The following is a 25,188-nucleotide window of genomic DNA, read 5'->3' as shown; positions in this document are numbered from 1 at the left end:
AACGTGATATCCTGCCTATCGACTGTGTGATTGCCCAGGGTGCGAGGTGCTCTCTTCCGCTCCTACATCTGTGCTCCCTCGGAAAAATGTTAAGTGTGAAAGTTGAACAGCATATCAATGTGAAGTGTCTTATGAAACTCTGAAAATTTGCCGCAGAAACTTATGGTTTGTTGAGGGAAGTGTACAGAGATGAGTGTTTATCACGTACGCAAGTGTTTGAGTGGTTTCAAAGGTTTAAAGATGGACAAGAAGTGATCGCGGACGATTCGCATCCTGGATGACCTTGCAAGTTAAGAACGGAATCAAACATTGAAAATGTCGGTGAATTGATCATCGATTGAGTATTCGAGCTATTGCTGATTTCACAGGAATTTACAAAGAAAGTGTTCATCATATTTTACATGAAAGTTTCAACATAAACAACGACGACGACCTGATTTGTGGAAAAGCAAGTCATGGGTTCTTCATCAGGACAATTCTCCTGCCCACGCGGCATTATCAGTCAAGGATTTTTTGGCCAAGCATGGGATCCCAGTGTCAGACCATCCACCCTATTCACCAGATCTTGCTCATTCTTTTTATTCCCAAAGGTCAAATCAGCACTGAAAGGAACCAGATTTACGACCGAAGAATTTGTGAAAACAAAAGCGACGGAGGACATGAACATGGTTTCAGAAAATGATTTCCAGCACTGCTTCCAGCGATGGAAGATTCGTATGGAGCGGTGTATCGATACGGTGTATCGATAGTGCAGGGGAGTACTTTGAAGGGGATAATGTTCGTATTGTACAAACTAACCAATAAAAGATTTTGTAGCAACAGTCCGGTTTTTTCTAGCCACACCTCGTATATCATGCCATCTGCTATAAACATGCTAAAATATATTTTTTTCTTTATCATTCAACACCAACTACCCTCATCAGAAGGTGGGAAAGGAAGAATTTGAAATATCATTTACTCTAAAGATAGGTCAGAACCACTTTAAAAACAGAACAAGTGTCTTGCAGACCTATAGGATAGCTTAAAATTGTAAAGGTCCATATGCACATGCGAGTGTAACTTTGAAAGTTTGCTGGCCAAATTGTCAAACTAGATAAATTTATTACACAAATATATAATATGATGGTGAAATATTATTTTCTTTATTACAAGTTCACTCATTGCACACATATGCTTGAACAGCACTTCTTGCTGACCCAGCTCACTACTACTTCCTCAGTTCCTTCTTGAATGTCCCATTTTTTAGACATATGCACATTTGCAAACTGTTTGAATTATTGGCCAACTACTGTACTTGCAAAAGAAAACATGATTTATTTCTCTGTCAACAACTCCTTGCCAGCAAGTACAGGCCTCTAACTTTAGCGAGCAAATTTAAAGAAAATTATCAACAACAAAAGAACAAATACAGTCTGTAATCAAGAGTGACAAATATGGACAAAAATGGTCATATACATTATTATACCTAACCTAATAATTCTCTGAATGTCTCTTAACCTGTCATAGAATTGACTGAATGTCAATCAAAAGTCTGCTATGTGGTAGAGTCGCCAAAATCTATAGGTGAATAATTTGTGTTTTTTCACAAGCTGCGTGGAATTATTATATATTTGTATAAGAAGTGAAGAAGTAAATGTTAACCATGTTTGTGCTAGGAATTTAAATTAGATAAACTTAATTGAACTGAACTAGTTACACGTATATGAAATAGTTTATGGTACACAGAGGAAATATTATAACTTTCTGAAAAGTTGTGTGAAAATTTATAAACCAAGGCATAACGATATACAGTGAGTCACATAATTATTCAGACACACAGTAAATTTCTAACGTTTAAGAGCGGGAAGGCAGTGAAATCTGTGTACAACGTTGAAGTTGATTTTCGTTTAAAAAACGTCATGTTTAGCACAAAATTGGACGATAAAAAGTTAAAAAACAAACATCAGCAACAATATAACGAAGGATGAATCCCTACCATTGCAAAAATAGTGCCACAAAATTATTCGGACATATAGTAAATGTTAACGTAAGTTTGCGATACAGTGACAATTTCGATTTACAGATTGCTTGATGTATGTATACTCTGTTCATATATATTAACTCTGGTTTCCTGTAGGTTTCTATAGCAATTACGATCGCGTTTGTTTAACAAAGTTGTGATATAAGAACATTTTCTATGTAGAAATGGGGCGAAGAGGAAAGGAAAGTTAATTTGAACAACGTCAGTTAGTGATATGGCACCACGCTAAGGGTAAAACTTACAGTGCAATTGCCTCAATGTTGAAAATGAAAAAAAGTACAGTTGCAGATATTATTAAGCAATTTAAAGATGAAGACAGGATCGAGTCCCACGGTCATACAGGGAGACCAAGAATTTTTTCCCCCAGAGAAGAGACAGTAATCGTGAGGAAAATTTAAAAAAAAACAAAGATGAGTGCTCCAATGGTGTGTGCTGAGGTAGCTGAGGAGTGTGGAAAGCATAGTCATCCTGAAACTATACGAAGAGTGCTCAGAAGGACAAACTACTTTGGCCGTGTAGCCAGGAGAAAGCCATTTGTAAGTAAGCCAAACAGGACAAAAAGACTGGTGTTCGCAAAGGAACACTTAGGAAAGGATCAGATATGGTGGAATCGGGTAATTTCCACTGACGAGAGTAAATTCAATATTTGTGAGTCAGATGGGAGGGTAACAGTGTGGCGTAAACCAAATGAGGAGCTCCGAGGGAAAAATTTGCAAGCAACAGTGAAGCACGGGGGTGGTCACGTAATGGTTTGGGGCTGCATGTCGGCCCAAGGCGTTGGTAAATTGGCTTTCATCGAACAGACAATGGACAGGTACTGTTACCTTGACATTCTAAAGTCAAATCTAAAGACTAGTGCTGAAATGATGGGCATTCTTTGTAACTTTATGTTTTATCAAGATAATGACCCGAAGCACACTTCCCGCATAGTACAAGAATGGTTATTGTACAAATGCCCAAAAGTGCTCCATCCTCCACCGCAGTCTCCAGACTTGAACGTCATTGAGCACCTCTGGTGTAAGTTGGAAAAAGAAGTGAGGAAAACACCTGTAACCTCGAAGGCAGACCTCAAGGAGAGACTTCAACATGAATGGGCCAACATATCGCCAGTGTACACCAGAAAATTGGTAGAAAGTATGCCAAATCGTTTATCCGAGGTGTTAAAAATGAAAGGGATGCCTATCAGACACTGACATTTCTGTTCGTTGCTTTTCAAGCGTGTTTTCCTGTTTCTCCTTCCATGTGTCCGAATAATTTTGTTTAACCCACAAAAAATGTTTGTTTTGTTTAACGAAAATATTTTACTAATATATTATATTAAACATAATTGAAGATAATTAACAGTGTGCTCATATTGTGTTTTGTTTGTTAAATAAATATTAAACATTTATCATCGTATTATATCATGACTATGTCAATAAATATTCAGAAATCTTATCTGTCCGAATAATTATGTGACTCACTGTATATATTTACTCTTATGGGATTATATATATCAAATTTACACATCAGTAACTTGCCAGCAGTCCAATGAAACCTTTCATTTACATAGCAGAATTACCCTTTAAAAAGTAACGTAATTAGCAGTATAATACCCTACCCTCCATACATGAATGTTATAAAATATTAGGCTATCCAGAAAGTAAGTTTCATTAGGTTTAAAGAAACAGCATTGTATTTGTCACAAATTGATAATGGTCAGAATCGTTACACAATAAGCTTCTTCTCTGAATAGTCACCAGGTACTTGTCATATTAGGAAACAAGGTTTTGCAGACCTTCAAAGAAATCTGCCACCTGATTATTCATCATGAGTAGAAGTTTCCATTCATACCACACACGTCACCGTTTCATTGAGCATGCACAGGTAGATTTCGCACACGTGGCAGATTGCTTTGACAAAAGTCTACAGAAGTTGGTTCCAAGTATGACAAGTAACTTACCAATGGTGGTGGTTTAAGTAATAGTTAATGGTGTAGAGATTCTAACTAGTATAATACATGTGTATATTTTTTTGTTGTCTTTTTTTAATCAAAATGCCTAACAGTACCTACTTTCTGAATAGCTTACTAGCCCAAAAAATAGGTAATACTGATCTCAAAATTTGGACATATTTCTAATACAACCAATACCAAATTCATATACTTACTACTATCCTCAACTTATGCAGTTTTTGCAAGAAGAGAAAGATAAAATTTAATTACACCTTGCTTTCACCAAATGCCAGTAATCATAAATATACACAATTGTATTTGCATTTACATTTTAGTTGAAACAGATATAAAATGTGGTTAAGAATTTTCTCTACATTCTAAATATTACCAGAGTAGCAAATCTAATTTCTATGAGTATTTTCAAATTCAGTAATGATAATTCTTCTTTTTAAATTAAGAACAAAAACAACAAATGTACCTTAATATGCCACATGCCTATAAAGATTGTTCACAATTTCACAATTTAATAACAAGAGTGACAACAATTTTGACATAAAAATTCTACCATGGTTGAAATGACATGCCAACTCAAAAATTTTCTATTGTCAATCAACAGAATTTCTCCAGCAAGGCAGTAAGTGCAAGACTTTGCACCTTGAATATGAGAGAAATTCTGAACCAAACTTTTCGAGCAAGTTGGATTGGTAAAGATGACAGAATTGCCTGGCCTACTAGGGCCTCTATAATTAACTCCTGTGAATGATTTAAAGACCAGAATAACCAATGACGTTGTCACTATTGATGAGAATATGCTATGCAAAGTTTGGGTTATAAAGCCAATTTGATGTACATGCTACCAAAGGTGCACATGTTGAAGTGGACTGAATACTAATACACTTTTTGAGTTAGTGTACCACATAAACCACAGCATGTGTTTGTATATCAATTAAAAGTCACATTAAATTGTGAAGTTTTAAACAATCATTACATACACCCTACTCAAAAATTTAAAGAACACGATACATGCAATATTTTATAAAACAACAAAAACCATGCAATTTGTATTTAAATTATACAGGCACTTCACTATTTTCATTCTGTGTCACATGTACATTTCATTTTACACACTGGATACAGCAGAAGCATTCAATAGTACACATGCATTAATACATACAGTCTTTCATCACACACATTTATCTAAATCTATATGGAAACATTACATGATTTAGTATGACTAAGCAGCAATATTGACAAACTAATTTATTGGGATGATTATGTAATTACTCATGAAGATTCTATAGTAATTTATTCATATAAATTACTAAAATATATCTAAAAAATATGGCAAAGCATAGAAGAAAGTAAATAAAAATAAATCCATGTTTGTAAATATAAAATCAAGGGAATAAATTAGAAAAGCTTCTAACTTCCTTTCTGATTTCATTTAGTGTCTTCTTTCCTGCTTTTTCAACCCCAATTTCCTTGCACTTGCAAGTAACTATTTCTTTCTTTGATAGCTATAATGTTATTGCTTTCTGTTTTCATAAATTAAAAAAAAATGATAAAATATAATGCACTAGGTGGGACCAAGTTATAAGAGAGAACGAAAGAAAATTGTTTTTGAAAGGCATTTTTGATTCCTATTCAAACTCTGGGTTGTTTTCCAATTAATTTAAAATTGAGATATAACAATAGTATTACTTAATTCTATTGGAGAAAATCACAGTTCTTGTGGTTTTACCATGCATCATGGGCATATCCAGTGGGTGATGAGGGATTGTACTCGCCATGCAATATGCAACTAGGTAGGTAAGGTAAAGTTTCCTGGTCACATTCCACCATGTGTGGAGGTAGAGCCTCAACTATTCTCGATCTCGACCAGTTTTTGAGGTAAATTGATCATCACTATGCTCCAGCCACCTTTACTCCCTAGGTTTGGTACCCATTTATTTGAGGTTGGCTCTACCCCAGAGCTGCTTTATACAGGGTGACTGGTAATTAGATGTATTCCCTGAAAGGGGTTAAAGTAGAGACAATTTGCAATAAATTTGACCATATGATACCCCGTCCGAAAATTAGTAGTTTTCGAGATAATCGAATTTCAATTGTTTTTTTAAAAAATTACAATTTTTCCACATAAATAGATGAATTGAGAAAAAACTGCTCACTGTATGGAACTTATTTCAGCGTTTTCTGATAGCTAACAAATAAGTGGTTCGTTGAAAATTAAGTTTTTCCCAAATAACAATCACATGTAAGTACCGGGTGGGTCTAAACTTACAAGTGAGGATAAAAAAATTCACTCTTAGTTTACTTGGCAACGTATTAATAACAAAAATGGTATGACACGAAGCGTACAAATTACTTAAATTACTTCCTTGTGTCATCTGCTATCCAACAAGGTACAAATGTTGCTAACATTCACATTTGTGTACAAGAAATAATACTTCATTCATCTTCATGTGAATGGAATCAATGCACAATACAATTAAAGAACATTACACGTCTTGCTCAAAGTGGGCACCTCCGTTACGAATGCAGGCACACAGGTTTTTACGGACATTTGGTCTCTTAACTCGTGATGTGATGGTGTCCTTGATGTGTTGACCAGCTGTTAAGATCCTGTCCCTGAGCTCTTCTTGCGAGTTTACCTGTCTCTTGTCATGTGGCTCCAAATGTAAAAGTCGCAAGGCTTCAAATCGGGTGATCGAGCCGACCAGGGAATCGAGCCACCTCGGTCAATCCATTTCTTTGGGTAATTTTCATCCAGCCACAGTTGCATGCCCAAGCAGAAGTATGGATGGGCGTAATCAACAATCATTTGATCGGGCCATTTTTCCTGCCCCAAATCTTAAAAGGCATCACTTATGAACATTTCTTAAGGAACGGGATGGCAATGGTGTTGGAGGATGTGCCTCTAGCTACAAGACGTGACATAATTTACAAGCATGATGGCTGCCCAGCTCGATCCCTTGATCGATTTGAAGCCTTGCGACTTTTACATTTGGAGCCACATGACAAGAGACAGGTAAACTCGCAAGAAGAGCTCAGGGACAGGATCTTAACAGCTGGTCAACACATGAAGGACACCATCACATCACGAGTTAAGAGACCAAATGTCCGTAAAAACCTGCGTGCCTGCATTCGTAACGGAGGTGCCCACTTTGAGCAAGACGTGTAATGTTCTTTAATTGTATTGTGCATTGATTCCATTCACATGAAGATGAATGAAGTATTATTTCTTGTACACAAATGTGAATGTTAGCAACATTTGTACCTTGTTGGATAGCAGATGACACAAGGAAGTAATTTAAGTAATTTGTACGCTTCGTGTCATACCATTTTTGTTATTAATACGTTGCCAAGTAAACTAAGAGTGAATTTTTTTATCCTCACTTGTAAGTTTAGACCCACCCGGTACTTACATGTGATTGTTATTTGGGAAAAACTTAATTTTCAACGAACCACTTATTTGTTAGCTATCAGAAAACGCTGAAATAAGTTCCATACAATGAGCAGTTTTTTCTCAATTCATCTATTTATGTGGAAAATTGTAATTTTTTAAAAAACAATTGAAATTCGATTATCTCAAAAACTACTAATTTTTGGACGGGGTATCATATGGTCAAATTTATTGCAAATTGTCTCTACTTTAACCCCTTTCAGGGAATACATTAATTACCAGTCACCCTGTATAGAAACAAAGGTGGAAGAATTCTGACCTTAGATCACCCACCCTTTAAATTGAATCACGTGGCAGTCAGATGCCCTACTGACTGGACCACCGTGGCTCCTGTGTGGACCTGCTTAATGATTATTAGTTCATATTTGACAACATGCACAACTTCAGTTATTAAAATGGCGTTCCTGTAATGCAAAATCTTTGCTCCCTATTAATAAGCATGGCATGTATGTTACAAGTAAATACAGGATTTCCAATTACCATAATTTATATACAGTAATTTTATTGCAATAAGGAACATGCAGATTCAGTATATAAGCTGTTACTTCACAGACGTACCATTTTCAATAGCTGTTTTAATGTTGGGTCATATTAATGGAACAGAGCACCTGTTGTTCATTTCTCACATTTTTTGGAGCATGTATTCCATTTTTTATGAATAAAAAAGGTTGAGAAACTGTTCCATGTTGATATGTCTATAAGAAAATGCTAAGTTGGAAACTATCCAAGGAGGACTTCTCTCATATGAAAATGGAGCGACTTATTTCTATTAATACGACCCATTGTCTGACATACTGTACAAGGAATCATTTATTGTTAGGAGTGCAATATGTAAGTGAATTAAGTAGTTTTAACATGATTTTACAAGAAACTGGTAGAAAGCGAGAGTCAAGAATAAAACAATAATCAAATGATGCTGAGGACACTCATTGTTCCATTTCTTAAAAACACACGAGAAGTAAATTGAAAGAGAACAAAAACAGCAACGGACAATGGGCAATAGGCTTACTATTATCTTTGGCATCAGCTGTACAAACCTTATTACATACAACGCAACCTCAAGAACACATTTTTCAGGGAAATGACTTACAAAGCAGGAAAATGTATAATGCGAGAAAATGTAAAACCCAGGAACATAAAATCGGGATTCCACTGTTCATTAAGACTGAGCTCATATTAATATGTGTGCATTGATATTGGTATCGGAAAGTATAGGTTTGGATTTAATCACTGATATCGGCTGATACTTTTTCAGAGATCAGGTATCCACAAAATGTCACACAGTATTTTCAAAGAGCCCAATTACCCTTAAAATTATGCATTAATGTTGCATCAGTATTGTGTGAAAATCAATTTTGTGACAGCTATTTTAATATTCTGATTATCTCATATATGAAATAATAAGAACTACTTAAAACTATACTTTATCTTCGTAGTGACTAAACTTTTTAATACTTAATATGTCAACATAATTTCTTCACCTGTCCTTTACAAGAGCTTTAATTTTAATACATATAGTTTAATTACTGCTACTATGAATGTGATTCTGGGGCAATCCACATGAACTTAAATGGAAATACAATGTACCAAATTGATTGAGTTGAGTTGGTTTTTTAAGTCCACTTTATGCTCAGTAAGGCTAATCGGAACTGGACCTACAGTTTAAAGTGAGATCCAAACCACTTGTGCCTCCACCAGATATCGAACCTGGGACCCCTTGATTACAAGGCGACAGTGCTACCACTGTGCCAGCAAATTGATTGATTGATTGAATTGTTGTTTTAAGTCCACTTTATGCACAGAAAATCTAATCGGGACTGGACCTACAGTTTACAGTGGGACCGAATCACTGTGCTATGTGCTTCCACTGGGTATCAAACCTGGGACCTCTTGATTACAAAGTGACCACGTTAACACTATAAGAATATAAGTATATCACGCAGGATAGTTTTGTAAAATAAATTCCTAATATACAGCATATTTTACTGAGAAAAACTAATCAATTCTAAAATGAATTAACAAGGTGAAGAAATCAACCATGTTCATCATGAAATATTTGTCATTTTACATGGGTAAGATACAAAACCAGTATCAGTAATTTTTGTATTGATATTCTACTGGTAAAGAATCAATATCTCCCTATACCTAGCAAGTATTTAAAGTATAGTATAATACAGATTGTGAGGCTTATAAGAGTAACAGAAATTCATGAATTACTTCAAATTATACATTTAATTAAAAATAACAAAACGGTTAGTGTCTTCCACCCATCCATCAAATGAATTTCTTTACACACTGATGAAAATGAGTTGATGTAAAGACTGCAACAGGAGATGCAAAATGCAATTTGTGGACCATCATGCACTTTCCTGTGTTTGTGTAAGCATCTATGAACAATTAAGTGAAATGCAAAAGCAAAATTCAAACAGGATTGCCACTACGTTTTTTTTGTAAAGTCCACGTTACCATCTTAATGATCTTATAATAAGATTAATAAAAGTCGAAGTACATACATGTGGCATTTTCTTCTTCCAGAATGCTTAAACCAGCAGCCAGAAGCAGGCGAATAATTGAGGTGAGTCAGAAATTTATTTAAAATTTACCAGGACTTGTGTAGATATATACCTTTTTGTATTTCCTTCATCATGGAAGGGAAAATGATTAAATATACATGGATAAAAACAAGGTTAAAATGTTTAACGATAAAAGAAAATATAATTTAATCATCTCCACTTTCCTGATGAAGAACTCAGGTGAGCTCGAAAATTTTAAACTTATTTTGATACTGAAGCTGTGGAGTGAAACATACGAATGGAAGTAAACTCTAGTTTACACTTTGTATCTTACAAACACACATTATAATTTGTTTAACTTAGTCAATAAAAGAAAGGTGTATATTAGTTAAGTTCTATATGTTCCAACCAATGAGTACAAATCATACAAGATGATGATAATTTATTTTAGGACTGAGATGATACCAATAACTTTCCCGATTCTTACTGATATCTTACCAATATCAATTGAAAATTGTAATTATTGAAATTGGTTCGAAATACTGATTAATAATAACATGTTAAGTTTTCCATGGTAATATGCAATGTACTATAATTTTACTTTAAAATACTCAAGAATTTCTTCAGAATATTAAAATAGCTGTCATTTAATTACACAATTAATTTTTCATACACTGCTGGTGCAAAATAAAATAAAAACTTCAAAGTTTGCATAATTTCCAGGATAATTAGAGACTCTATGAAAATGTTGTGTAGCATTTTTGTGGATCCTGTGGAGTACATAAACCTTAGAAAAGTATCGACTTGTGTTGGTGAACACATTCCAACCAATACTTTTCGATACTGATAAATTAGCATCTGGTATTGTCTCTGTCCTAATTGATACATCAATGGTTAGCACATATTTTAACTTGACTACAATATAAACTTATTTTTACCTTAAATTGTGTTAAACTGAAATGAAAAAAAAAAATGCACTTCCACCAAATGTTAGCACTTGAAGCATCAGAAAACTTCCATGCAAAGTATGCAGCCATAAAGAACAACACCCGTGCAAATTAGCAGTGCATTTCATCTTAAAACAGAAAGCAAACAGTGGGCAAACTCACCCAATATCATTGCTGAGATGCAAGCTTCATCCCACTTTGGTGTGGTAAAAAGTTCTGCCCGTGAGAACACAAGGGAATGATGTTGAAGCCCCCACCACCTGCTGATAATCTATTAACTTCATATTTTGATTAGCAAAAACTGAGTGCACACACAAACATATAGAAATAAAGATGATATTTACAGCAAGGAATTAAATTGTACAGTCCTGCCAATGGTTATGAACAAAATGTGAATATAGATACAATGAAACAAGAAAGATTATTTTGTTACACCTTTTATAATTATTGGCATAATTGTAAATTATAATTTTGGTATAATGCTGATCTGATAATTGTGTCTCATTAAAATACATTGGTTAATATTTGAAAATGAAGCCGAAAATAGTCAATTCTAGCAGTATGCATATTCAACCCTCACCTAAGAAAAATAAATTTCATTTTGGAATTTATATTTACAAACCATATATAACTAACCTGTAGGTAATAACAATCACCATAATTATATGAAGTAAGACAATTAAGTGTAGTAAGTTTATATGTACCATATTTCTTCGAATCCAACACACACAATATTTTTTTTTATGTTGAAAATTTAGGTGTACCTTGGATCAGAGTATATACTAGGGATGGGCCGATATGAAATTTTGGCCGATACCGATAAAGTACAGATATAAAATTTACCGATCCGATATAAAATTAGAAATGGTCCATGAAGAACCTGAAATGTTCATTGATCTCCTTAATAAATATGTGTTTCGAGGTGACTGCAGTGCAAAAGAAGTTCAATATTTAGACAATTACTTTTTTAAAAAGTAGGGCATCGAGATTATCCATAAAAATTACAACAAAATGGCAGAATTTTGCACTAAATTATAAGATATTTATCGATATATCAGATCGGCAAAATAATTGGTAATTTAACCGATATACCGATATGCCTATATTGGCCGATACCGATAGAGTACCGATTAACCGGTCCCATCCCTAGTATATACTGTATGTATAAATATACCATGGTGTTAGTGTAATATAGAATTTGCCAATTACAAGTCTTACTTCGATGTTTTACCAAAATACTGGTATTGATAATGTGTTACAACAATCAACATTTCACAACAAGCAGTCAGTCTATATCATTTAAACATGAAGTTATTTTGTGTACTGAGGAATTTGGAAACTGTGAAGCTGGTCGATGATTTACTGTATATGAAGTGTCCATTCATCATTGGAGAGTTCAATGTTTGCATTATTTACTACAGCGTTGTTCTAATGGAGTACCAGTATGTACATCTGAGAGCCTTAAAATTTGAAGTAAATACTTTTCTCAAAGCTGAAGCAATAATGAAAGTGTGCCTTACATTCAGTAGCATTTATGTATGCATGTGAGTGAGTGAGTGAGTGAAAGAGGGAGAGAGAGAGAGAGAGAGAGAGAGAGAGTGAGTGAGTGAGTGAGAGAGACAGAGAGACAGAGAGTGAGTGAGTGAGTGAGTGAGTGAGTGAGAGAGAGAGAGAGAGAGAGAGAGAGTGAGAGTGTGAGTGTGAGTGTGTGTGTGTGTGTGTGTGTGGTAAGGTTTCAATAAATTTAGATTTCAAACATTGAAGGAACAAGTGATGCTTGTTGCTTGCAGATGAACCAATCAAAATGAAGTTTATGCAGCATATAATGCTACAGTGTGAAAACTTTCAATTGACTGGATCAGTCAGTAGTTTCCCAACCATCTTCTAACACTCCTCAGAAATAAACAAGTGTATTAATACTATAAAATTAAGCCATATTTATGTATATACTCAATTATTGTAAAACAATATCTAAAACATGTACAGTATAGCTACTGCAAGACAGGGACTGGTCTAACTATACAAATGCTCTTATACGTTGACATGAGGAATTGCACAGAAAGTTGATACTTTTGTATGATCAGATTCATCTACCTTATACAATACTATTTTATTTGGCCATCTCACGTCGTATGCTTCTCTCATGTAAGAATGATGTTAACAGATGGATGAAGTGGTGAGTCAGGTTACAAACCAACCTTCATAGAATTTGACTCCAGATTCTTTTTAATCTATACCTTCACTGTTTCCATAATTTCTTTGTGTTTTTCTTGTGACTTGAGTCACAACAATTTTGAATTATGAATGAATGTGTGTTCTCAGATATATCTGTTCAATAATTGACCTGAGGATCACAAACTATAAACAGTGGTCCAAATTTGTATACAATCAAATCATCCATGCTTCAATACTGATACTACTACAGTAATAAGATTTGTTTCAGTATCACATTCATTTTATAGAATGCTATTTACCAGAGATAAAAAACACCAACCTTATCTAATGGCTAATAATGTAAAATGCTCCCAGATTCTGAGATTTATGGCAAAGATCTACTTGATACGAAAGTTTCCCCAAGACCTTGGGTTAGAGCTAAGAAAGAGAGTGATCATCTAAACATTTTTCTTGGAGCTACTTGTTTTTCTTGCCTCCTTTTTTTAAAAAAATATAAGAATGAGTTTCACATTGGTTAATTTTTTATCATGAACAATGCTTCAAAGTTACTTCTGTGTTTCTTTTTACTTAAAGGATAATCTAATTTAGCTTTTATCCTGGGTTCTATGAATTTACTATTTGTTTGTGAAATTAATATTAACCAATCTGATTTTGATGACAAGCAAATGCCACCTACCTATTTTAAAGTGCTTAGAGCCTGCAAATAAACATTTGTGCTGAGATCTACAGTTTCCTCTATTAGAGACCATGAACAGGATTATGTTAGATGATTTTAAACCTAAACATGTTCTATAAAGTCTGTCTTGGAATCGGTAACCTAACTGTCTACAACAAATACACATCTACATACTATGCAGTTTCCATTGCACATGTTCTAAATCTACAGAAGGGAAGAAATAAAGAAACATTTGTGGAACATTTTGCAACTGGATGTAAAGTAAGAATAGAATCCTTACCAATTATGGAGAATTATTTGTAATCTATAAACTTATTCTGTTCATATATTTTACATGGTATTAATTTTTTTATATACCTTCAGTCCTTTATGACAGTTCATGTATGTTATATTACATTATATCTTTCATGTGGGTTAAATGCATATATGTTGCTTCTGCTAGAGTATTTGTTGAGCACTTTTCCATATGGTTCATATGGATCACTTAAAATAATAAGTGTATGAGAAACTGTCTGCAGAAAAATGTTCCAATTTGTATGTCAAATATCACATTATTTATTATTTTATCAATGTAAAATTTACCCTTTCGTAGGTTCTCAACCTTTAATATCATCACATAGAGCCATTTTTTCAAAATTAAATTCCATGTGAAGTGCATATAGTATATATATATATATATATATACACACACACACACACACACAAATTGGGATGAACTGGAAAAATAGTTCAATAGTGCAACTTTACAGAAGGCAAGCTGTTTTAATTCAAAAAAGTTTTTTTTAGAGGGGTTCCAGGAATAAGATAAGCAGCTTTTTATTGGGTGATGTGTGGTTAATGCATTGAGTCCCATCACCACTGTTACCTGGCATTCTAGACCGAAGTTCCATACTTTCTGTAACACAATTAACATTGGAGTTTTGAGATTTCAACCAAGGAATTCTGTGGTTCCACGTGTTAGTTGGCTCTCGACCACCATTTCCAGAATATGGAAAATATCTCAAAAATATAAAACCCCCCAGAAAAGGCACTGATGAACCTTGCACATATGTGTTACACCTTGCTAGCAACCTCACTTCCATCCACGTTGCAATCTGCCCACAACACTTCTTTTACGAAAACAATTCACAGTTTTTATTTTCTTAACCTTAATATACAAATACTGGACTATATAGATTGTTAAAAGATATGTCTTCATACAAGAAACAACAAGACGTATTTAACAATTCTTGAACAGGGGTTGGGATCTGGAGGTAGACTGGAAGTTTGGTGGCAGGAGATGTGGAGTAAAGGGTTATGAGTACATAACACAGCTTGGTTTAAAAAATGGACTAACTGTACGAGCTAGCTTCTACTACAGCCAGTATATCAAATGTGCCTCTGAGGAACATCGGAAGATAGCACATATTATTACCAGCTTTTTCCTAAAACATCACAGGAGACACATACCAGTTCTACAGACCATAATGCACACTAACATACATAACTTTGGTTCCATTCTTGAATGAATGATCCCAAGTTTTAAAGAAATATAATGTATTAGCACATAAAACACTGTTGCCAGGCATGCAAGATTATAGTAATGTAAGAGATTCTGTGCAGTAATCAGCCTTGCAATTATTACATTGTGCATGTATCACATAAGACATTTTTCAGGGGCGGATTAATGGACTTGGGTAATGTATTGGAACACTGAAGCTACAGATGTTGCACAGTGAAATTTAAAAAGTGACAGTTATATTTGTTTGTTTGAATTTGTTTGTTTTAGTTTTTTTAAGTCCACTTTATGCACAGAAAGGGTAATCAGGACTGGACATACAGTTTAAAGTAGGATCTGAACCAGTGTGTGCCTGCACTGCGTTTCAAACCCCGGACTCCTTGATTACCACACCAACATTGGGGAGCCTCACACAGTTATATTCATTTACCTAACTGGACAGAAAGATTTGTTCTTATTATTAGCGATGATTACAGTTATGTCTTTTTTCTTCACTTTCCTGGTGAGGTGGAAAGCGGAAGGTTACCATGTTGATTATTTTCATAACAACATTATTCTGAACTTACATTTTGAAAATTGTAGACACAGTCATCTTATACATAATAATATGAATAAGAATTGTTTCTTCTCTATAGTTGCACCACATTTTGATGCACTACACATTCATCTCTCTCAAGAGATTGTTTTATTAGTATATGTGGTACGTTGAAGCTTTGAGCAATTACAGATATTCAGCCACTAAAGAGACAATTCTTATTAATAATATTATTTATAACATGCTGATACACCAAAAACAAGCAAAGGTAAAAGCAAGGTCTGCCAAGCAGCTTTTAATTGGGTTGCTCATACATGGTCAGCACATAGAGTTCTACCTCTGCTGTTTTCTGACTTTCAAGACCAGAGCCTGCTACTTCCTCTCAAGTAGCTCCTCAATTGTCCTCATGATGCTGGGTCAACACCAAAATTTATTGGGGCTCCCACCGGAAATAAAACCTGGGATTTCAGATGCAAGAGTGAAAACCATTTGGCTATGTTTGATTGATTGATTGAATTGTTGTTTTAAGTCCACATTATGCACAGATAGGCTAATTAGGACTGGACCTACAGTTTAAAGTGGGATCAGAACCACTATGTGCCTCCACCGGATATCAAACCTGGGACCCCTTGATTAGAAGGTGACGACACTACCACTATGCCATTGGGGAGGCCCATTTGGCTATGTGGGAGCCCATCCAAAAATAACTGTGCACTTGAATTCCAATCATATTCAAGGCTGGAATAGACTACTTGTTTCTTAGTTAGTTAGTACTTGTTAGTTACATCTAATCTCAAAAATATCTTTTCTTCATATATTTATTTTTACTTTTACATATGAATTAATAAGTATTGGAATGTTCATCATACCAGGTGTTTCATAAATACTTGAGGGGTTACAAAAATTTATTGCAAGTAAACTATTGAACTTTTGTTAATGAAACCAGTCCAGAACGAACGACGAACTCAAACAGTTTTTTTAAACGACTACAAATGTTCAATGTATGCACTACACATGACAAGGCAAGCATCAACATGATAGGAATGCAAACAGTTTGTGTGTGCATGTTTCGTTAAGCTGAGAGTTTCATATCCCTGTCGCCAGGTGACACTAAAATCACCCACATCACTCACAGTGTTTTGTGCAATGTTTTGGTCCTAAAGATCATGGTACCTTACACCGTGTGACTTCTTTTTGTGCAGTTTCATCAAAGACAGGGTATTCTATTCGTCTCACCGATGCCACGTGATATCGTAGCCCTAAGGGAGCGTATCATCACAGTGATAGACACTAACTATCAACAGGCCCATGTTGATGTGAATGTTGCAAGAAGTAGACTATCATGTTGATGTGTGCCGTGTCATCCGTGGTGCATACATTGAACACTTGTAGGTGTTAAAAAAATGGAGTTCCTCGTTTGTTCTGGACTGGTTTCATTAACATAAGTTAATACTTTACTTACAATAAATATTTGTAACCACTCAAGTATTTATGAAACACCTGGAATAAAGGTGAATCTTATACTGCCTAACACAAAAGGGAATTTGTGCACAAAGTGAGAACATTGTATGCGTATATCTTAAACCCCAGTAAAGATAAGGAATATGACTCCTCTCTAGCTTATCAATGCTACATTTTACAATCTTCTCAGGCACTAAATTTTTTCAAAGGGAAATCTGAGAGAAATGAGAAAATGATACTCATCAATTACTTCTCACATGATGAAAAATGTCTTATGTGCAGTCATTCATGAAGCAACTCAAGAATTATATATATAAAAAAATAACTACAAAATCTTGCATGTTACTAGCAACATTTCTCAGTCAATTATAATTCAGTAATATCGCTTATAAATAACACAACCTGAATGTTTCATTCTTGTTCTTAATAAAGAAATTAACAAATAAATAGTAAGTTTCTATATAATATATATTCATGTAAGGGATGCAAACAGCATCTGAAACACCCCTCCCTTGAATATAACTTAGGAACTTACACTTTAAAAGTGTAAAAATAGAAAAGTCTATATGTACACTCCCTGGCTGTAAATCTATGGTAGTGCAAAACTCAATCAGACATTCATGGCTAATTTAAATCTATTTAGAAAATATTAGGAATGAAGTTTGTGTGTACAGACTTATATGACACTGAACATTACAAATTTATATTTTATTGTTTGCAAGAATCCTGATGTACTATTTTTAATTAGGAGGAATTGTAGCTTTCCTGGTGACATGATTGGAACAAATGTTCTCAGGTTACCAGCCAGGATAAATTGGTGTTACATTCCAACGTTTTGAGTGCATATGTTCCATCAGGGAATGTAGAATTGGAGACCAGTATAAGGTTAAATACATGAGTATGATGGGATGGAGCTTAGGCTCTGTCTTGTGATTAGTTTACTCTGGATCAAGGTATATTGTTAGTGGATGTCATGCTTTTATGGAGAAGTGGGTTCCAGGTGTAACTGAGCTGCAGTCCCACGTCCCTGTTGAGATTCATACACTTGATTGAGATTCATACACCTTGATCCAGAGCGAACAAATCACAAGACAAAACCTAAGCCCTGCTCCATCATACTCATATATTTAACCTTATACTGGTCTCAATTATACATTTTTCTGATGATGAGAGCAATGTATGCACTCAAAATGTTGGAAGTTGAATCCTCTGCAAGTGCCTGTGTTACACACTAGTCATTTCATGAAGAATAAAGTACGGGTGTATTATCATAAAAACTACAAGCAGATCACATTGCCTCTTTGCTAACTTGCTTCCCCAAGCCCTGATAACATAGCAAAAAATAGCATGTCTCAGAAGAAAATTGATGTATTTCTTATTTTGTTATTCATAAAATGTAACTCCAGATATAAACCATCCTGGGGTAATAAAATACATTAAGACAGAGAGTAACTTTCAAACTGTGTGACTAGAATGTGATATACTATGGTTATAGGAACTTTTATTCTGTACTTTCAATAGAAATATGCAAATATTGAAGAATCATACACATTGACCATTTGATAAAAACAATTTGCACAGATATTCTTTATCTGTTGTGAAGACCCAGAAAGCTTTATATTTTTAGAACTACAAGATGTGAAATTTACAAATAAGTAGAAGTTAAAATAAGGATAATTAAATGACACTAATCAAACTGTTATTGCAAAGATCACATTGGACAACCCTTGCCATTTAGTAACGTTCATGCAAAAAAAAAAAAAAAATTATCAAGTTATTTACTTGTTTACACATTAACACATTGTCTTTGCACTTAAATTCGCGGGTTTTAAAAACATTTTTAAAATTTCATGTGATGTAAACTGAATTTTAGTGTATATTACATGAAAAAGTTCCCAGTTCAAGGAGTATTTTTCTCACTTGTAGCCTGTTAAAACAACATATTACAAAGAAAATTACATTTATCAAAATTTTGCACTACCATAAAATATTACACATGTTCAGGAAATATTAATGATTGCAACAGCATAAGAAAACCAGAAACACTAGACATATATATTATAGAATATTGCAAATAGAAGGGAAAAAATATCCAAAACAATAATATCCAAAACTTACACATTCACATAAACTTGTGCACTTAATATAGATGCACACATTCAATCATGCACACATATATTCGCATATGGTCACACACACTTGCAAAACAACAGCCTATTTCTCATGTCAGATACATACTTATATATCTATCTACAACCATATATATATATAACCTGATTTCTCTTTATAATTACTTTCAACTTGATGGTTATTTCTTAATTATGTACAAAGTTTCTTACTTCTGTCCTGTGGCACACACATACCCACACTCGCACCCACAAATAGGTAAAGAAAGGATAAAAATGATACTTCATTTTAACTATGTCCATTATATAAATTTAAAATATTATCTCTGAAGAATGGGAATATTCTGTACCAATCCCGTTTCCAAATATTTTCACATTTGCCTCTCAGGTAACAAGGTGCCTGCTACCAAATTTAAATAAGAATTGAAAGGAGAAAGATGTTGATGGAATTTTCTAAAATCGTTTCATCCCAATTATTCAATTATTGTAGAAAAAGAGGAGCCTGTGACAAGATATTTTACAATGAAACAATACATTTCACGGAACTTTTTACATACTATGCAGTATTAGCATTACTTTAATGTTTCATCTTTCAGTTTTTTCTTCATATGACAGATGTTAACTCAACATTTTAAAAGTCAAAGATTAAGAAACAATAATCTCAGATAAGGTAAGGTGAAGTTCCCCATGCATATGGCACCATGCCATGATGGCACACTCCCAGCTGCTTTATGCGGGGACAAGGCTGGAAAAATTCCGATCTTAATTCAGCCACCCTGGGAATCAAACCCGGATCTCCCACGTGGTAGTCAGATGCCCTACCGAATAAAGCACCGTGGCTCTAGAAACAATAATCTCAAAAAAAAAAAAAAAAAAAAAAAATGAAGTATGAAAGAGAAAGCTAACATCTTATGCCAAAAGTTTCTTTGTTTTATTGCTATTTGTGGCACATATTTGGTTTTTGCACAATATTTCAGCTGTTTCATACAGTTTTCATCAGGTAAGTAACAACAAGAATGCTAAGCGTAGTGTTAAGCAAGTCACACCAGACTTAGTATCTAGCTATCATTACATGTGATAACAGAAAAAAATGTGCAGAAACCAAATACGCACCACAAATATTAATAAAAGAACGTAAGTGTAAGATACTTTTATTACTCATCATGAAGAGCCTGTGTCTTTAATATCTTAATACTGAGTTGATGCCCAAGGTAACACAGATACACTCACATATGTGTCACTTAGTTCAGCATGACCTCATGACACTTTAACATTTAATAGTTTATCAGTTCTTTTAATTTTTGGAAGACTGAACTGTGAGATCATTTGTTATCTTGTGTTTAATTAGGAAAAAATCACATTGTTTCACGCATTTCAGGCACAGTTAAATGTAGTAACAGAAAGCCGAAATTAGAATGTAATTATTCAAACTATTCTTTAACTGTCATTCTGAAGAAAAAAATATGTAAATTTTGAAAAAAAATGGAAATTATGGTGAAAGGTGAATACAGTCTCAAAATATAAGAATAGTTCAGTGTCTTACAGATACAATATACGTATCTATGAACAAAATACACCTTAAATGTAAGCATATACACACCACAGAAATATATTTCAAGGGTGCAAATTTCATATTTCTGCATGTCCATGGGAACAATTAAAGTGAGAACTAAAATCAAAATTAATGTTGCAAACAAATGTTTTAAACATGGTGGAGAATAATCAAAATTGTCCAACAGTACAATTAAAAACATTGAAAATATCACAATTTGAGAATATTTAACATGTAGCACAATGTTATTGGAGAAGATCATACTGGAAAATTTGACACATGCATGCCCTATTTCATACATTACAGCCATGTGTTAAAAACAATATACATCTGCAAATGTGAAAAAAAAAAAAACTACCAGCAGTCTTATTGATATATTTTGGAATATATTAAATCTAAAATTTATAGCTTTTAATAGTAGCTTTAGTTTATAAAGGAAAACCATTATCCACAATCAATCACTAGCACACAGAACAACAACATACAATGACTTTTACTAATACACCTACCATAACTAAAAATCAACCCAGTCGGTTATTTTGGAACTTACGAAAGAACTTGCAATCAAAAATGTATTGTCACTTATGAATTTTATGACTCAGTTATGGCCCCAATCTAGAAAAAGGTTCCAAATATTATCTTCAGGTTTCTGTGGAATATACTTTCACATAATAATAATAATAATAATAAAAAAATCACAGAATTTTTCACTTGATTAGTATATGTCTTTATGCAATTTCAGCAAAATAATAATGAAAGTTCCATTATTTTGCAAACATGCCTGTGAGGAAAATGTGTTCCATGGAAATCACTTGAGTCTATGAAGTTGAGTTTGAATTGATGTTTAAAGTCCACTTTATGCACATATAGATTAATCGAAACTGGACCTACAGTTTAAAGTGGGATCCGAACCACTGTGCAATGTGTCTCCACCAGGTATCGAATCCGAGACACGTTGATTACAAGGCAACAACGTCTATGAAGTCAATTAAAGATTAAACCCATGAGCAGAACAGGATCTGTTATTTAGGCATTTGTAAATTGTTTTTATCAAATAGCAGTACAGATGTAAAGCATATAATATGTCAAACCACAGCAAACTTTTAACTTATTTAATATAATGAATATTCAGCTTATGTTATGCAGGTTTATGAGAAAAGATTGTGATCCACAGCCTTTTGTCAGGAAGAAATGTTCTAAAGTACATTGTATCTTATCTACGTTATTCCTTTTATCATTTACCAGAAAGATATCAAGACTGTGGTGGCAACATGAAGCTTCCAAAATGCGTTGTCGTCACCATTTTGAAAATCCTCACATTTTCTTGTGGCTGATTTCCATATCATAATCTCACTTTTTTTCTTCATATTCATAAAATGATATGCACAATTAAATTTACATGCATCTACCAAGAAGGAAGCTAATAAATTTAACATAAAATAAAATACTATTCAATTAAAGTCATCTAAAATAGTATATAATCCGAAGACAGTGATATGATTAATAATGTCCTATCTTCAAATAACATATTCAATGACTTAAATAAAACTGTAATTGTGCAAAAGAGAACCTAAAGGACACTGCAGCTTATTTTGTTATACTCGGACATCTTAAGAGCAGAGAATGCATTTGGCTTAATTCAGATGAGTACAGGGAAACTCAATTGGCAGGCCAGTGAAAAGCGAAAATAAACAAATCATTGCCCCTTACTCCTCTCCAACACTATCTCCATCACCAATGCATAACAAGCTGGAAATTTTCCTTCAAACTAACAGAGAACTGGAACAAATTTTCCTCTGGCAATCTACAAAATAATTTTGTGTTGTCTTTTTTTCACAGGACAGGGGGGATACACAGTAATGCATCTTTGCTCAATTGCTCCACCCATGATTGTGGATCAAACAAAAGAAAGAAAAAGGCATAAAAATGCTCATCACAATTATCTTGAGCAAGTCAATTAAAGTGTTCTCTTCTTTATAAACTTTCTCCAGAACGCGGAGTATTCATAAAGGGACAATAAGCACCTAAGCATGATAAACACTCAGTTTTCCTTATGTTCCACAGAGCTGGAAACAGAGGGATGAAATGGCAGTGGAGAATGAATCAATCCTCGTGAAAATTGTCCCAACAACCAATGAGAGGACTGACTGCATCCTTGTTCTAGTACAAGTGAGTATTGTTCTTATTGCACTTGAAACATTGTATTTCCCTTGTCATACCCACTTCAAAAGACACAAATAGGGTATTAAAAAAACATTCCCACGTAAGTATGAGCAGAGGAAAAGAGTATAAATTGCTGGTGACTGTCAAATGTGTGTCACTTTTCATGTCTCTTTTGGAGTGTTAAGCCTCTTTGAATTACGGTACAAAGTTTCTTTTTTTTATTCTTTAGATACAGTTAAGAAAAAACACTAATACCAGAAGCACCTTTCCTAGGATAATGTACTATGACTGGAGTTTCTTATAGGATGCTCTAACAATCTGATGTGTGTGTAGTCACTTATTCCACAGTCTTGCCGAACACAAGAAGGGTTGATTCTGCATGGCACAGAACAGGAAGTGAAATGTGACAGAGCATATCTGTCTACCACATGGCCTCTCCTGTATGGAGAATGTGACACAATACATACAGGTGATAATGTTGTTAGATACTTTGTCACTAGAAGTACAATAAGAAGGCACAAACCTATACATTTCTGCCCATTTTTGGACAGTGCAAGGCATCCAGAACCAGCATCTTCTGTCGTGGTACGCTGGACCTCGTTATGAAAATGATTGTTTAATTTTATCAATTCCTCCCACTGGCCGCCCATCGTTTCTTTTGGTGGATTTGCTTGCTCTGTAATGCTGCCTTCTGCATTCTTGTTGCTTCCCCCTTCCCCGATTCGGCTGTTGTTGGTGCTCATTGTTGGAGCAGTGGTGTCACTTTCTGGTAACACATCAGTTCCATGTAAAATTAGATTCCAGTCTATAAGTTTCCCTGGAAGAGATAGAACATGTAGGAAATAAACTATTACTGACAAGTAGACACCATTCTAAAGCCTGAGGACTATGATAACACTGATAATTTTATGTCAAGTGCTGGTGCAAAGTACACCAGTACACTAATGCAGTGTTCATAAAATGGTGCTCCAGTGCATGATAATAATGATGAAAAACCGTGAGAACTATTAAGACATGACAAGTAAATTTAATGAGTTTATTCAGAAGTTTCACTCACCGACACCAATAGTCAATGGATATTGTAATCAGAAAATGACTTAATGGTTAATGTAAATATTATAAAATGTAAAATTAATGAGCTACAGATATTTAAGCTGTTCAACTAAACCTGTTTCTAACTTTTACAACAAGTAACTTTAAATTTGCTTCTATTTGATGGTATTCATTTCAGTGTTGCTCTAAAACAGAAAGTGTGTGCGTATTGAAGACTAATAATGCTAGTTATATTACAAATTGTAAGTAAAAATTAGTAGACAAAAGTGAGAAGTCAGAGGAAAGAAAATTTTATCCAAAAGTGCATTTAATTTGATTGACCTTCCTCTTTTCACATCCCACCAAAGAAAATAATATGCTATCCTCAGAAAACTGTTCCATAATAAATTGAATACAAAATGTCAACTATACCTACTACATCTAAGAACATACTATGTATTTCTATTGTGATCTGTCATAGCACAAATAATGTATACAAAATACACAACAAATCATGCACAAACTTATCATATTCACCAGCTGATGAGATCATGACAAACAAAAATATAATAAACATCAATTGAGTAATTATCTAATAATGTCAAAGTTGAGAAAACTACATACCAATACATAGAAAGATACATGAACATTGAGATATATTCCACTTCCTACTTTAAACAAAGACATTTCCTTTTACATGTACTGATACAGGATCTTGCATATGATGCAAAACATCACCATGAATTGAATATCTTTTACACCAGTGTTCCAGTGAAGGGGGGACAGGGAATTCCCCTTCCTCTACATTTTCTTTTCCAACTGATACAACTGTAATTTAGTTCCCTACCAGGAAATAATTTCCCCTTTTATATTTTCTACCATTTTTGTAATTATTAATGAAGCATCCAAAGAAATAATTTGTCTCTTAATTTCAAGTTAATCTTACACTAATAAGACAGACTTAATTGTCAGTTGTTTACTAAATTTTACATTACATTAATGTTTGAAAAGAAATACAGTAAAAATATTCTTCCTTGCTCTCCTCACAAAGCAAATGTTTCTGTAAAAGTCACATCTACTTTATCCCTGAAAGT

General features: G+C 34.0%; 1 protein-coding gene across 1 annotated transcript in view; it reads right to left on the bottom strand.

Moving 5' to 3' along the window:
- The window catches only part of LOC145985027 (furin-like protease 1), an 844,450-nt gene that overhangs the window by 6,179 nt on the left and 813,083 nt on the right, over positions 1–25,188 (bottom strand). The window contains exon 12 of the mRNA XM_083118536.1: positions 23,586–23,879. Within this exon, the coding sequence (XP_082974662.1) occupies positions 23,586–23,879 (294 nt within the window). The remainder of the gene's footprint in view (positions 1–23,585; positions 23,880–25,188) is intronic.

Source organism: Lepisma saccharinum, chromosome 3 (assembly GCF_977018435.1).
Source record: "Lepisma saccharinum chromosome 3, izLepSacc3.1, whole genome shotgun sequence".
Lineage (NCBI taxonomy): Eukaryota > Metazoa > Arthropoda > Insecta > Zygentoma > Lepismatidae > Lepisma > Lepisma saccharinum.
Note: the sequence above shows the minus strand (reverse complement) of the source record. Positions and strands in the feature narration are given on the sequence as shown.